At 37.5% G+C, this 16,403-nt stretch overlaps 1 protein-coding gene across 1 annotated transcript; it reads left to right on the top strand.

Moving 5' to 3' along the window:
- Nucleotides 1-11,183: 11,183 nt before the first annotated feature.
- LOC122016377 (ubiquitin-conjugating enzyme E2-17 kDa-like) lies at nt 11,184-15,981 on the top strand. Its single transcript, XM_042573659.1, has 5 exons — nt 11,184-11,309; nt 11,401-11,495; nt 12,369-12,496; nt 14,857-14,961; nt 15,625-15,981. The coding sequence occupies exons 2-5, from the start codon at nt 11,426-11,428 to the stop codon at nt 15,766-15,768; spliced, it is 447 nt and encodes a 148-aa protein (XP_042429593.1). The 5' UTR covers nt 11,184-11,309; nt 11,401-11,425; the 3' UTR covers nt 15,769-15,981.
- Nucleotides 15,982-16,403: the final 422 nt, after the last annotated feature.

The raw sequence follows: 16,403 nt of genomic DNA, 5'->3' as shown, positions 1-16,403 counted from the left end.
ATTTGTCCATTACCAGTCGACTGGTCCTTGCACCAGTCGACTGATGCCAGCCCAACGACTATCTACCAGTCGACTGGTCCCAGGACCAGTCGACTGATCCCAGCCATTTCGGGCACAGAACCTCTCTGTGCTTACCCCCAGTCGACTGGTACAACCCTAAACTTAGGGTTTCCCATCCCGAGTACATTTCTCTCGCACTCGGACCCTCACGACTCACTTGACTCTTCTTTTGCAGCCTTGACCTCTTGCCTTCAAGCTTACTTCCTTTGGCTCTCGTCCCTCGGATGCATCCAAGCCCACGACTCGTCCCAATGTCATCCTTCGCGTATGCCTCGAAGTTGCTTCCCTCGGCCCTTGTCCTCGCTGCCTTGTCCACGGTCCCTCGGATGCTCCATCCTTCACCCGACCCGAAGCCGTCAACCTGAGTCATATGTGTCACCTGCAGTCTTGCACAACTCAAGTACACATATCAAATAACAAGGGTAAACCTAACTTAAACCCTTTGCCCAAACACCAAAACACATGGTCCCACGGACCATTGGGATTGCTCCAATAATCTCCCCCTTTTTGGTGTTTGGCAATACGTTTAAGTTAGGGAAAACATATAGCAAATAAACATGCTAAAAACAATGGACTTACGATGCCAAGACTTCACACTTGGACTTACTCCGCCGAATGGACTTACATTACCAAGGCTACACACTTGGCAACCGCCGAATGGACTTACGATGCCAAGGCTACACACTTGGACTTACACCGCCAAATGGACTTACATTGCCAAGGCTACACACTTGGCAACCGCCGAATGGACTTACGTTGCCAAGGCTACACACTTGGCAACCGCCGAATGGACTTACATTGCCAAGGCTACACACTTGGCAACCGCCTAATGGACTTACGATGCCAAGGCTACACACTTGGACTTACACCGCCAAATGGACTTACATTGCCAAGGCTACACACTTGGCAACCGCCGAAACAAGCACCAAGCATTGGAACCTATCACAAGGCTCCCCCTACACCTAAGCTCCCCATTGAGCTAGGATTTTCCCACAGGGCTTTTTAAGAACCTATCCCAAGGCTCCCCCTACTCAAAGGCACTTTCAGGTTTTCCCAACTAAACCTTACTTCTCCCCCTTTGCCTAACATCCAAAAAGTTCTCCAATAATATCCCAATTGTTGAAAACTTATCATCCAAATTAACCCTAAACTCATGTATTAATCCCCCTTGGATCCCATACATCTAAGCGAGTTGACATGGTCACAAACCAATGCTGAAAACAGTTTCAGACTGGTATCAGTCGACTGCCCTAAGTGCTAGTCAACTGCCCCCTTCGACAGAACCTTACAGAAATATTCTGTAGTCGAAATCTACTGTTACCAGTCGACTGGTATCGACAAAATGAGCTTACAGAGACATTCTGTGCTAAAAAATGTTGTTACCAGTCGATTGGTATCTGTACCAGTCGACTGGTATCCTATTTCTGAAAAAATCAACCTTTTCAGGCCAACTTCAGAAATGCACCAGAAATTCCCTAGACCTCCAAAAATTTCCAAATTTTGTGGAGAGGTCTATTGTACCCTTGTATACTTGGGAAAAATACATTACAAAATGTATCTATTACCAATCCCAAGATTGACACAAAATCCAAAACTAGATAAATTGTTCAATTGAACATTGACCTAAAGTCCAAGTTTTGGCTTCCTCTTGATGTATTTGCCCATACCAACCCACAATGCATCCCTAGCATTGGTTTATATGACATCTATACATCCAAAATCATTTATCATTCTATATGACCCCAATGTCATATTTTCTTGCATGAAACACACACCAATTGTGTCAATTCCCTAAGGTTGAGGCTCAAATCCGTCTCTAAACCTTTTGGCACATTCCATGACTCATCTAGAATCCCAAGTAGAACCCACCTGAGATCCATTGGCCATGGGTCTCAAATTTACTCTTTGAGCTTTCCCTAGAGCTCTTAGCCTTAGCCACCTCCCTAGGTGACTCATCTATTGTGGCTACACCATAATGATGTCCCTTAGAAGATCTCCTTATCTTCTTGACCTTGGACACATCATCCTTGCCATAATCATATGCAACCCTAGCATATTTATTTTTGACCTTGGATGACTCTCCCTTGCCCTTATTATGTGCCACCCTAGCACATGATCTTCTTTTAACCTTGGAGACACTAGATCGGTATCCCAAACCCGATCTATCATTGTTGGGTTTTTGACTTCCCAACACCATACTTAATCCCTTAGATCCAATAGTGAATCTCTTAAGGAATTTCTCCAAATTAACAAGCTTTGACTTCAAAGCTTGATTCTCCCTCTCTAGGTTCCTAACCCTAGAGTCAACATGTCCACCTTGGACATTCCTAGACCTACCCTTCCTAGGCATATGCCTCCCCTTCTTGGGATTAATGCCTTGGTTCTCTATTACCTTCTTCTCCTTAGGTAATGAGAATTTAACTTTCCTAGGTTTATCATGCATAGGTCTCCTAGGGTTATGATCGATTTTTACCCTATTCCTATCATGATATTTAAATCCAAAATTTTACATGGGTAAATAATAAGAATTATTCCTAGCATGCATGGAGGAATTTAAATTTGACTTCAAATTTAAACTAGGGTTTACCTTACCCTTTACCTTTGAATCTCCCCCTTGACTTGAGCCTCCATTCTTCCTCCACTTCTTTTCCCACATCTTCAAATGCGCCAATTTCTTGAGCTCTCCCTTCCTTGGGCATTTGGTGTAGTAGTGACCCATTTCTCCACATGTGAAGCATCTAATATGCTTCTTCTCTTTCTTATTCCTACAACTCAAATTAGATACAAAATGAATTGAATTGAGTTTAGGATATACCTCTTTCTTACCCAAAGGGCATCTACTCTTATAGCGCCCCTTTTCATTGCACCCGAAGCACACAATGTGATCTTTTGAATTTGCTTCGGTGGAGGTGCTCACTAGGTTGACTTCTTCCAAGATTTCTTCTTCATTCATCTTGGACTCTTCTTCAACCCTTGAGGATGTTGATAATGCCTCATCTTCCTTCTCCTCCTTCTCCTCGGAAGTTGAGTGCTCGTCACCTTTCGGTTGCTCCTCCTCCTCTTCTTGAGCTACTAAGCTCATCTCCTTGGGCTCTATCTTATCATGTGTAGGCAAAAGTTCTTCTCCTAGAACTTTCTTTACCTTACTCCACAACTCGTGGACGTTCTTGTATTCACCTACACGATTTATCACATTAGAAGGCAAAATTTCAATCAATATTGATATTACCTTTGAATTTGCCTCCGATCGTGTGGTTTGCTCCTCCGTCCAATGTCGTGGTCGGAGCTTCTTCCCTTTCTTGTCTTTAGGGACTTCAAATGACTCTTCCACCACCATCATTGTGTCCCAATCCGTCTCGAAAAAGTTCTTCATCTTCACCATCCAAAAGGTGATGTCCCATAAGCTTTCTCCTTCGAACTTTGGCGGATCTATCAAGCCGGACATCTTTGCTTCCTTGGCGGTTAGTCCAATGGAGAGCGGTCTCGCTCTGATACCACTTGTTGGAGGATCTTGCGGCCGGCTTAAAGGGGGGTTGGATAGACGGCGCCCCCAAATCAATCGCTTTCTACGTATTTGTTAGTTGCGCAGCGGAATACAAATAATACAACACAAATACGAAAGCTAAATACAAATACAAGAACAAGAGAGCAAACCGCTAACACGTTCGTTTACGTGGTTCGGAGATAATTTGCTCCTACTCCACGGTGTGTCCGTAAGGTGGACGATCCCTCAATCCGTCGGTGGATTAGTCCCCGGCAAACTCCGGCTAGCTCAACCTCCTTGTGGGTGGAGAAACCTCACCACAACTCCAACCAAGAACACTTGGACACAAGAGAACCTTGAGCACTTTGGTGACTACTAATTAGGCTTTAACCAAGTCTAATTTCGTCGCCTTGGCCGGCCATACCAAGCTCCTTTTTATAGAGCTTGGAACAAATCAGAACCTGATTTGCCCATTACCAGTCGACTGGTCCTTGCACCAGTCGACTGATGCCAGCCCAACGGCTCTCCAACGGCTATCTACCAGTCGACTGGTCCCAGGACCAGTCGACTGATCCCAGGACCAGTCGACTGATCCCAGCCATTTCGGGCACAGAACCTCTCTGTGCTTACCCCCAGTCGACTGGTTCCAGTACCAGTCGACTGGTACAACCCTAAACTTAGGGTTTCCCATCCCGAGTACATTTCTCTCGCACTCGGACCCTCACGACTCACTTGACTCTTCTTTTGCAACTTTGACCTCTTGCCTTCAAGCTTACTTCCTTTGGCTCTCGTCCCTCGGATGCATCCAAGCCCGCGGCTCGTCCCAATGCCATCCTTCGCGTATGCCTCGAAGTTGCTTCCCTCGGCCCTTGTCCTCGCTACCTTGTCCACGGTCCCTCGGATGCTCCATCCTTCACCGGACCCGAAGCCGTCAACCTGAGTCATATGTGTCACCTGCAGTCCTGCACAACTCAAGTACACATATCAAATAACAAGGGTAAACCTAACTTAAACCCTTTGCCCAAACACCAAAACACATGGTCCCGCGGACCATTGGGATTGCTCCAACAAAGACTACATTGGAATGGTTTACACTGGGTTCCAAGAATCTTGACTTGATTCTTGAAAAATAGAAAACCGTATACAATCAATCCGGACTAGGATATAAAGCTAAAAAGAAATATCGGTCGTATTTATCGCTTATTAACAAACTGAATAGTAAGTTAGTCCAAGCATGGGTACCTAAGTCCAACTTGGTCAACCAAGTTGGACTTGGTCAATATTGGGTCCCCAAGGATCAAGTACATTACCTTGATAAATCATATCGAGGCTATGATCCAGGGGAAGCCAATAGAAAAACTATCTTAATAAATAAATAAATTATTTGATGATTGTTTATTTACTTTCCTGTTAATATGCATGATTAGATTAAGATAGATTAAGGACCTAGACATAATTTACACTTGTTCAGTTAAACCTAGGGATTTCAAAAAGAAAATTAATTATGATATTTCTTTGAGCGGTTCTGTCTAGGAAGTGGTGGATGATCCTATACCCAAGAAGGTCTAGTGTCTCGCCACGACCTGGGAACCAATCCTTGAAATACATATTTAATTGACTAATTGGAAAATCTAAGTTTAACTCAAATGTAAATTAAGTCTTAGAAATAATCTAAATCAAAGATAACCATCTTACAAAAACTACTTAAGGTTCCCTGATTGATAACTTAGAATCGGATGAGATGGATTTAGATTAAACTTAGTGCAAATTAATCAATTTAATAATTTAACTCAATTAATAATCTAACTTAATTAATCTATTTAATAATTTAACTCAATTAATTAATTAATAATTTAACTTAATTAATCAATAATTTAACTTAATTAATTTAATAATCTAACTTAATTTAATAATTTAACTTACTTAATTTAATAATTTAACTTAATTAATCTATTTAATAATTTAACTCAATTAATTAATTAATAATTTAGCTTAATTAATTTAATAATTTAACTTAATTAATAATCTAACTTAATTTAATAATTTAACTTAATTATTCTATTTTAATTAATCAATTTAATAATTCAAATTAATTAGTCTGACAATGTAATTTAATAATTCAATTGAATTGACTTAACTTAACTCAATTGAGTTAATTAACTTAATAAACCATCTCACAAACAGCCATAGGAATACCATGATTGATCATCTAGCTTGGGTGAGATGGAACATTAAGATAATTTCAGTCAAACTATCTTCTATATCCAGAAATTGACCCAAGTCAAATATTTTATGTAGGAACATAAAGATTTGGATCAATGGATGTTAGATAGTAGATGCTCCCGACACATGACTGGAGATATACTGAAATTCAAGAACCTAGGGTCTGTTGCGTTCAGCAATAACGGAACCCTTAAAGTAATCGAAATAGGTAACATCCAACTAAATTTTGATTTTTACATTTAAAAAATATTATTAGTTGAACAATTCAGTTTCAATTTACTTAGTATTAGCCAGTTATGTGACTTAGGATATCTAGTCACATTTTCAAAAACTGAATGTATAATTAAGAATATTAATAATCTTGAAATAAAACTTAAGGGTATTAGGAAAAAGAATATTTATACTATAGACCTACCAACTTCCTCACTAGAGTGTTTATTAACACAACAAGAGGAAACTGAATTATGACACAGGAGACTGGGGCATACTCATATTAGACTCATTTCAAAAATGAGTCGAAATGGTCTAGTTAGAGGTCTGCCTAAATTAAAATTTATTGAAAATTCAACTTGTGATGTTTGTCAACAAGGTAAACAAATCAAGTCAAACCATAAGTTAACCAACCTAAACAAAACAACTTCAATACTTGAGCTCCTTCACCTAGACTTGTTTGATTCACATAGAGCCAAGTCACTAAGCAAAAATTAATATTGCTTAGTAATAATCGATGACTACTCAAGATTTACTTAGGTAAAATTTGTAAAAATAAAAGATGAAACCTTTGAAATATTAATTTTTTTTTTTGCAAATTAATAGAAAATGAAAAAGACACTCAGATAAAAAGAGTTAGAAGTGATCATGGGGGAGAATTTGAAAACCATAACTTTATTGAATTCTGTGAAACTAATGGGTATAAGCATGAATATTCTTGCCCTAGAATCCCCCCTAAAAAATGATCTAGTAGAACGTAAAAATATAACCCTACAAGAAGCCGCTAGAACCATGTTAAATGAATACAAACTATCTAATCAATTATAGGCTGAAGCAATTAATACAACCTGTTATATACAAAAATAGAATTTTAATTAATAAAAGTCAAAATAAAACACCGTATGAAATATATTATAATAAAATTTCTAACTTAAACTATTTGAAAGTATTTGGGCGTATAGTATTCATCTTAAACACCAAAGATTACTTAGAAAATTTTTCATCAAAAACAACCCCAGGAATATTTTTAGGGTACTCAACAACCAGTAGGGCATACAGAGTTTATAACAAAAACACCCTAAAAGTTGAAGAAACTGTAAATATAATATTTAATGAAGAAAATAAAATACCCAATGTAATAAATGAAAATAATACATAAAATGTTAACTATAGAAGATGATGAAGAAAACCTACTTAAACCTAGTGACTCACAGGAACCAATTACTAACCCAAATATAAGGCCAACTAGAACAAGTACTAATCACCCATCTGACCAAATTTTGGGTGATCCAACTTAAGGAGTCAGAACTAGGTCATCCTATAGGAACCTAAGACAGATAGACCTTATTTCTAAAATTGAACCCAAAACTATAGATGAAGCCCTACCAGACCCAGACTGGACCTTAGCGATGCAGGAAGAGTTAACTCAATTTGAAAGAAATCAGGTCTGAGAATTAGTACCTAAACCCATGAACAATACCATAATTGATACTAAATGGGTTTTTAAGAACAAATTAGATGATAAATGCAATATAGTCAGAAACAAAGCTAGATTAGTAGCCAAAGGATTCAATCAAGTAGAAGGGTCAGATTATGATGAGACCTATGCCCCTGTAGCCAAACTTGAATCCATTATGATGCTGCTGGCCTATGCAGTACACAAGGGATTCAAGCTATACCAAATGGACGTAAAATCCGTATTTCTAAATGGATTTATTAAAGAAGAGGTATATGTAGGTCAACCCCCAGGATTTGAGGACTTAGAATATCCAAATCATGTCTTTAGACTAAAAAAGACCATATATGGACTAAAACAAGCTCATAGGGCTTGGTATGAATGCTTGTCCAACTATCTAATATCAAAAGGATTCAACCAAGGTCAAATAGATCCAACACTCTTTGTAGCCCAAATTTACGTAGACGATATAATTTTTGGATCAACCAACTCCAAATTTTTACAAGAATTTATCAAATTAATGGAAGATGAATTTGAAATGAGTCTGGTAGGTGAACTGAACTTTTTCTTAGGTTTAAAAATTAAACAAACCAAAGATGAAATTTACATTTATCAAACTAAATATGCTAAGGAACTAGTTAGAAATTTTGGAATGGAAAACTCAAAAAATATTAACACACCTATGACCACTAATATTAAAATTGACTCAGACTTAGAAGGTAAATCAGTAGACTTGAAATATTATCGAAATGCAATAGGGAGCCTACTATACCTAACTACGAGCCGACCAGATATTCTTTTCGCAGTAGGTATGTGTGCAAGATACCAATCTTGTGCAAAAGAGTCTCACTTAACCTTCATTAAAAGAATACTAAGGTATATTAAAGGGACCCTAAATGTAGAATTATGGTACCCTAGATCTTGCACCCTTGATCTAACTGGTTACTCTGACTCAGACTATGTCGGGTGCAAGTTAGATAGAAAAAGTACAAGTGGTAGCTGTCAATTTTTAGGCCAGTGCCTAGTAAGTTGGTCAAGCAGAAAACAACACTATGTTGCTTTATCTACCATTAAAGCTGAGTATATAGCTCTAGTTGAATGTACATCTCAACTGTTATGGATGGTGCATACCCTAAAAGACTACCAATTAGAATATCAGAATACTAAAATATCAATTGATAACATAAGTACAATTAATCTAATCAAAAACCCAATTCACCACTCAAGGACTAAACATATAAAAGTAAAACACCACTTTGTAAGGGATCACGTAGCTAAGGGTGATATTGTACTTAACTATGTTGAGTTAAAATCAAACCTAGTTGACATAATCACAAACCCCTTACCTGAACTTGAGTTCAACTCACTTAGAAGACAAATAGGGATGTGCTTAGTAGAATAGAACTCATTTTCTGCTTACTTTTCTCAACTTATTTTAAATCTTAGGAAAAACACTTTTTTCAAAATTCCAAATTTTATTAGTTTTTCAAAAATCCGGGTTAGTCTAGGATTTTACACCTAGAAATCATGTTCCCCTAGTTTTCAGCCAGAACATCTCACAAGTACACTAGGCTTAACTTGTTTGTGTTTGATACACTTAGAATGGGGTGAGATGCATAGGGTACAGTCTAGACTTCAGAATGCTTATTATTGTGCATCGCAGCAAGTCTGGACAATAAATACCAACATATATTAATCACGTTAAGCTATCCAGTCTTAGTTGTTGCCCTCTAGGTAATCAACTAGTAGCTAATGGTTAGACATGTAGCCAAGGAATCTAAGTATTTACCTTTTAGTTACTCATGCTTGGACTTTAAGAATATTTTTGTTGTTGTTTTGTTTCTCCAAAGTGAAAAATGACCTTAGTTATAATTTTACAAGTTTTTCAAGTTAAGTATTTTTCAAAATAATTTTAATTCCAACAAGCTAAGTGTTTATTAAAGCATGTTTAATCCTCTATTTAAAAGCATTTATGGTCCTTCTCTCTTTAAAAGCTAAACGTTTATTTAACCCCCTATTTTTGTTCAATTATTTTCCTTCTTTTTCTCCCTTAGTTATTTTGATATATGGAAAAGGGGGAGAGTATAAGAAAATTCAAAGAAAGCTTTAAAAATTTAATTTTTTTTTTCTAAAAGGGGGAACTATAATTAAGGGGGAGCTTATCGTTGTATTTGTGCTATCTTTATGCTTGTGTCTATGATTGGTAATGCTTTGTATCATTTCATTATTATTCTTTTGCTTAACTTTGAATTTTGGTTTCCATAATAAAAAAGGAGGAAATTGTTGGTGCGGGAAGCATCTGACGATCAAACCTTAGTTTTGATAATGACAAAGGAATTCAAAGTTAAGATTATTTGTGTTCTAACGTGCTTGAATGAGGTTTCAGGAAAGTCCTAACTGTGGTTAGGCAGGTGGAAAATTCTAAGGGGTGGTAACCTTAGGTTCTAGGGGGTGGTAACCCTAGGTGGAGAAAAACTCTAAGGGGCGGCAACCTTAGGTCTTAGGGGGTGGTAACCCTAGGTGGAGGAAAATTCTAAGGGGGGTAACCTTATGTTCTAGGGGTGGTAACCCTAGGTGGAGAAAAATCCTAGGGGGCAGTAACCCTAGGTTCTAAGGGGTGATAACCCTAGGCAGAAAGTCCAATCGATCTGGAGGACCGGACTAGCAAACATGTATGCTCTCCTGAGTTGAGTAGGTGAGGACGCGTTCCCTGGAAGAGGGAACAATAGACGTCGGTTTGACTTAGGGGTTCCGATTGAAAATCTGAAGTAAGAACTGGACAACTTAGAGGTTGTCAAACATTTCATCTATTATGTTTGTTATGTGCTAACATTGTGCTGCATGGTATCTTGGGACTAACATATCTTGTAGGTACTAAAACACAAATTTTTACCTCGAATAAACAGTACCCGAGGCGCCCTCATGGAGCTTGAGGCGCCTTGGGTGCAAGGCAAATACAGCGCACGCAACAGGGCTGGAGGTGCCTCGGACGGATCTGGAGGCGGCTTAGACGGGCTTGGAAGCGCCTCAAAGGGTAATGGGGGTGCCTTCAACCAGATAAGCTGCGACCACTTCTGTGTTGATCCGTGCGACTGACTCGACAAGTTGGAGGCGCCTCGAATAGGCTTGGAGGTGCCCTCAACAAGCTATTTAAGGCCACTTCGACCAGCAACTTAACAATTCAAGTAAAAAAGCAATCCTTCTTCAGTACACTGCTAACGAGACATTCTGGTTGAGCTACGACAAGTCCCCGACGATCCGAAGCTTCAAGATTGTCATTTTTCGTCGGTATAATTGTCATTTCAAATTTAAGATTGTACTTTAAAATTGTAATATTTAACGATATTATAGTTATTGCCCACCGAAAGCGATTAACGATCACGGGCCTTAGAGTAGAAGTCGCCCAAGGCTCCGAACCAAGTAAATCTTGATGTCTGTCTTTTGTGTCTTTAAAAGTTCCGTTGCATTACTCCGATACTTTTATAAATCGATAGTTTTCCGATTACGAAACGTGTGAAAGTCACGAGTACTATTTACCCCCCTCTAACACGATCTCGATCCAACATTAACCCCATATCAAGTAGACCTCTGTCTATCGTCCCATCAAAATATACATTGTTTAAAAAAATTTTAATTTTATTTCTGTAAATATTGGAGCAAATCCAGCACAAGTATGTTTGGCAGCTTAGTGTTTCTTTTTCTTTTTGATAAAAATAAATCATCATCACGTGATTTGTCCGTGAGTATGAGTGGTCCTAAAAGGAAAGGATCATTTAAATTAAATCGTACTCGCGTCAAAATACCGCAGTTCTGTCCGCTTTCCTCTTCTTATTCGGCTTTGCCCTTTCCAGCCGCGACAAAGGGAAAGGGCGAGTTGTAAGTCTCTCCCTCTATTTCTCTCTGGATTCCTGTCCTTTTCTATCTCGATCGAGCTCCCTTCACGCTCTTGAATCTTTGATTTTGGCAGGTTTTGAACGATTAGATCATCGTTCATGGCCTCGAGGAGGATCATCAAAGAACTCAAGGATCTGCAGAAGGATCCTCCTACCTCTTGCAGCGCTGGTCTTTCCCATCTGTATCTGTTTTTTTTTCCTTTTCTTTTCTTCCTTCCATTTTCTCTCTTTTTTTTTTGTCAACATAAGCTCTTTGGCTTTAGATCATTACTGGATTACGTTCTATCTCGGGTAAAAATTATGAACAGCTTGAATCTTAAGGAACTTAAAAGACATATCAAACAATCTTAGATCCACTGTCGCCGATCGTGCCAAGCTTGCTCTTCTGGGATATATAGGATTGTTACATATCTAAAAGTTTATATTACATTACACAATGCATAGTCTTCAGAAAACCATGTTTTAACTTATTGCATCTGGAATAATACGGTGATGTTGGTATGACGACAGTGATACCATTAAATGTTTAATATCGACTATTTATGAAGAACAGGAATATAGCATGTGTGGATGCTGACATAATTTGTTTTTTCATAAGCATACACCAGGAAGTATTTGTTTATATATTAAAGAAAATATGTCGCTGAAATAGCTCTGTTATTCTTTCCTGGTGCAGTTTTTATGGTTTGTGTCCTGTAATTACCAATCTCTTTTTCTTTTGGCTTGCAAAGTAGAATATTTTCCTGATCACGTGGAAAAGTTTACAAGTACAACTGTTGTTAAGGTTTTATTACCTTCATTATTGAGACTTGAGAGTTGGTGGCTCCAGTTGTTATTACTGATAATGCTCCAATACATAATGTACTTTACTGTTCAGTAACACTAATGCAATGCTCCATAGCAATAACTTGCTGATTTAGAAGACACTCTGTAGTAGTTGGTTGGTTTGGGATTGTTAAGCTCTGTAATCACATTCTTGGTTCAAACAAGCCTTACTATTTCAACAGAGGATCAAGTGGTATTTTGAGTTGTTTTCTTTCAGGCCCTGTGGCTGAAGACATGTTCCACTGGCAAGCTACGATAATGGGTCCATCAGACAGTCCATATGCAGGGGGTGTTTTTCTCGTCACCATCCACTTCCCTCCAGATTATCCATTTAAGCCACCTAAGGTGATTTTAACCAAAGTGAAAAAAGAACCATTTCTATTACTATCAATTTCTTCATTTGTTTTGAGGTTCACATATTAACTTGGTGAAGCCAATGCTACACTCATCACATCATATGATTCATAACAAGAGAATGATGTGCACCTGAGGATTATGATGTACAATGATCTGGAGACATCTAGTTTTACTATTCTGAACTCATGGAGTTTAGAGACATCTCTCTTGCTGAAAGCCAAAAAGGCCACTCCTTATTTTGATAGTGATTGCTTATAATATTATGTGAGTCATTTCCAAACTGATAGTCATGGATGCTATGAGAAAGCTCAATAGAAACATGAGAATATTGGGGTTTTTCATATTTAAATCCAAACACGTGTACTATTATACTTCCAACCCATGCATTGATAATTGTTTGAATGGCTCCGGCAACTCCTGCTACTGTATTGACCACATTGTAGGATAAACTGCTGATTAATAACTTATTGTTTAACTTCTATAATTCTCACTGTTCATTATTTTTTTAAATTAAAAAATAAAGTTAGATCCAAGCAAACCACACACCTGATTTAGTCCAATAGTAAATCATTCTGTTAGATGGATAAGTTCCACGCAACCCTGACCTCAAAGTTCCATGCAACCCTGGATGGTAGTCTTAGGATTAGTTCTAGCTTCTTGATTATATGATAATCAGGTTCAGTCTATTGATTTTCTTCGATCTAAGTCTATCTGGATTTAATTCAATCTAAAAATGGTAATTGTAATTTCTTTTTCAATAAAGAATATCTGTTACAGTTTCAGAATTTCAGTTAATTCAGCAATAGAATCTCATTTGTACAGTTGATATGTCTACTGGAATTGGCTCTGTATCAATGGAATCTCATCATCTATCCATAACATACCATGACATATGAATAGTAAGAACTAGAATTCTTATCGATACTGGAACTCATAGGGAAGCAAATGGATTTATGTATGGAATCAAATATGCAGTATTTACTGAAAAAGGTATTTGGTTATTCGGAACAATCAATATATTTCTAATGTCGAATCAGGATCAACTAGGACAGAAATAAAGTATTGGGTTGAACTCTTCTTTGATGTCAAGGTAATAGCTATGCATAGTCATTGACTTCCGGAAATGGTAGAAGAAGGACCTATTATGAGACATACAATGCATTACAAACGTATGATCATTACGCTCGAATCGGGTTATTCTATTCCTCTTATAGAGAAAAGAACTTAAAGTAAAATATTTAATAATACGGCGATACATTTATATAAAACTACTACCCCGAGCACATGCAACGGAGCCGTAAACAGTCAAGTGAAATCCAATTCACGGAATAATTTGATCCATCGACAGTATCGTTGTAGTAAAGGTCACATGAAACTGAGAGAAAGTAGCAGCGTCATATGATACTAGGAAACTTGTTAGCCCCCTTATGGTGGATGGAACTATATTTTCCTTTTTTCTGCAACCATGCACTGAAGGCTATATTTTTAAATTTTGTTCATCATATTAAAATTTCAGATATGAGTGGATATAATCATTCCATGTTAAAAAATACCATAGGTATGGAAGTCTAGTGTTGTTGGTTTATTTTGAATTAAATGGTGTACATATTGAAATTGGTCAAATTAGGGTTGTCATGTGGCAAAAAGGCGAAATCGCTCGCCCCCAGCGCCCCCGCCGCACCCGACCCAAGGCCATCACGAGGGAGGTAAATCACAGCATCCTGAGCGAGCATGTGGCAGGTGAGGTGAGTTGCACAAGGATCGGGGATTTACGCCCCGACTACCCTGAGTTTCGACCCCGCGACCTCATGTGGCAAGCATCCCACCACATACCAACTCGGATGACCTGTGGGGTCAAATTAGGGTTGTCAGGCTGCATATGATGGTGGTTATGAAAATAGGGTTTAGTGGATAATAAATAAATATTCACCTTTGTTCACCAATAGAAGGTTTAGACTATTAAATTGGTTTGGATAAGCTAAAAGTATTCAGAAGTTTTGGCTTGAATTGTTATGGTGTCAATGTCGAGGACTGATTTTGTATTTACCAAAGTTATGCCATGAAAATTTAGGTTAAAAATCTGATCTTCTTAGTCTCCAATTTATTTTTTTTTTAAAGAAAAGTCAAACTAAAGAGAAGGGAAATTGTGATGCTTGGGCCATTAGTCTTTTGTGGTCAAGGATAAATTACCTGGCGTGCACAAGCTGTGTTTGTCCAAAATGTTTGTTGCATCTGATGCACATTTTAGGTATAGGATTACCATTTCACTTGATCACGTTAAAAAATCAAATTGTCAATAACAGTTAAACATTATGTATTTGCTCACTTATTGGGGACACCTTCGGCAGGTTGCTTTCAGGACCAAGGTTTTCCATCCAAATATTAACAGCAATGGAAGCATTTGCCTGGACATATTAAAGGAGCAATGGAGTCCTGCTTTAACTATTTCCAAGGTGCCCTTTTCTTTCCCTTTATAAATTATCCTAGAAAGTTGTTTATATCTATCTATAATCTATCTTATCGAATTTGCTCACCCTAATCAGCTAGTAGTAGTGTATACCACTACGTTCAGGTAAGTTGACTGCCTATCCTTTAATTTGCTATATTCATGAGTTATGCCCTTGCTCGACCTTTACTAAAAAAAGCCTTTGGATCAAAACTACTGAATAGACTTTTGCACGGGATCTGCATGATTCTACAATCTTGTATATTGCATTGTTTGCAGAATCATGGTAAAACTATTTTTTGATGAGAATGCTAATATAACTAGGAAAGAATTAGGAATGCTAAAATAAAAAAATGATTACTGTCCGACAACACCTAGATAATCTCAATAAATGATAAAATAAATTAAAAACAAAGTAAGATTGTATAAATGTCAAAAACAATCAAATTCTATTTGTTAATATATAGCTTGAATTGATCAGAGCTGAAGATGGAAACCTTAGGAGAATAATGAAATTGATGTGAATAAAAGATGGTTTGTATGTGACTAGTAAATACATATACCTTAGAGTTCGAGATCCAAGTTTCCGACTTTGAATAATCGGAATCTATGACGTGTTTTTATTGTGCGATTGGATCATTGAGAGCTTTTTATAAATTTTTCCTTATAGGTGCTGCTGTCAATTTGCTCCCTCTTAACTGATCCAAATCCAGACGATCCTTTGGTTCCTGAAATTGCCCATATGTATAAGACAGATAGGACCAAGTACGAGACCACCGCTAGGAGCTGGACCCAGAGGTATGCAATGGGCTAAGACACACCAAAGAAAGTTGGAAGTTCCATTTGGTTCAGTGTCTGTGATGGTTGTATTAGCTATTTATTTATAAGAATTATTTATAACATTCAAATCGAACTGTGCTGCTTGTGTCACGTAACTGACTTAAAAATTAGCTAGAAAAAGTGTCCACTGCAGACTCATCAGACTGTTGTTGTATTTTATTGTTTATATGATAACTATATTTGAACAGTCGGAAGATTCTTCGCTTATGTATCTTGAATTTTGTATTAGCATTTGGTTGCACAACTTAGATTTTGCATCTTTCTGTTGGCAGTGGATTTGATCTTTTGCGTATTTGTATGAGAAGTTCTCTGCTGGGGACAGGTTTAGTTCGCTATTTCAATAAGTGAGCTGGACCAACAATAATAACAAAAGGAAGCAATATTGTTTCTTTTTCTGAGTTTAATTTATTGGCGTATAGAGATTGAGAGTTGAGACATGAGATGAGATTTTTAAATTTTAATTTAACTAGAATTTAAAATTAATTTTGTTGAAGGTTCGGTATATCTGTTATGCTATTATTTTTCGTATAAAGATATGTTTGAAAAAAAACAAATGCTGTTTCTCTTGTTTTCTAAAAAATCAACGACCGGAATTTTGTTGTTGTTGTT

Source organism: Zingiber officinale, chromosome 1A (genome assembly GCF_018446385.1).
Source record: "Zingiber officinale cultivar Zhangliang chromosome 1A, Zo_v1.1, whole genome shotgun sequence".
In the NCBI taxonomy this organism is placed as follows: Eukaryota; Viridiplantae; Streptophyta; class Magnoliopsida; order Zingiberales; family Zingiberaceae; genus Zingiber; species Zingiber officinale.
Note: the sequence above shows the minus strand (reverse complement) of the source record. Positions and strands in the feature narration are given on the sequence as shown.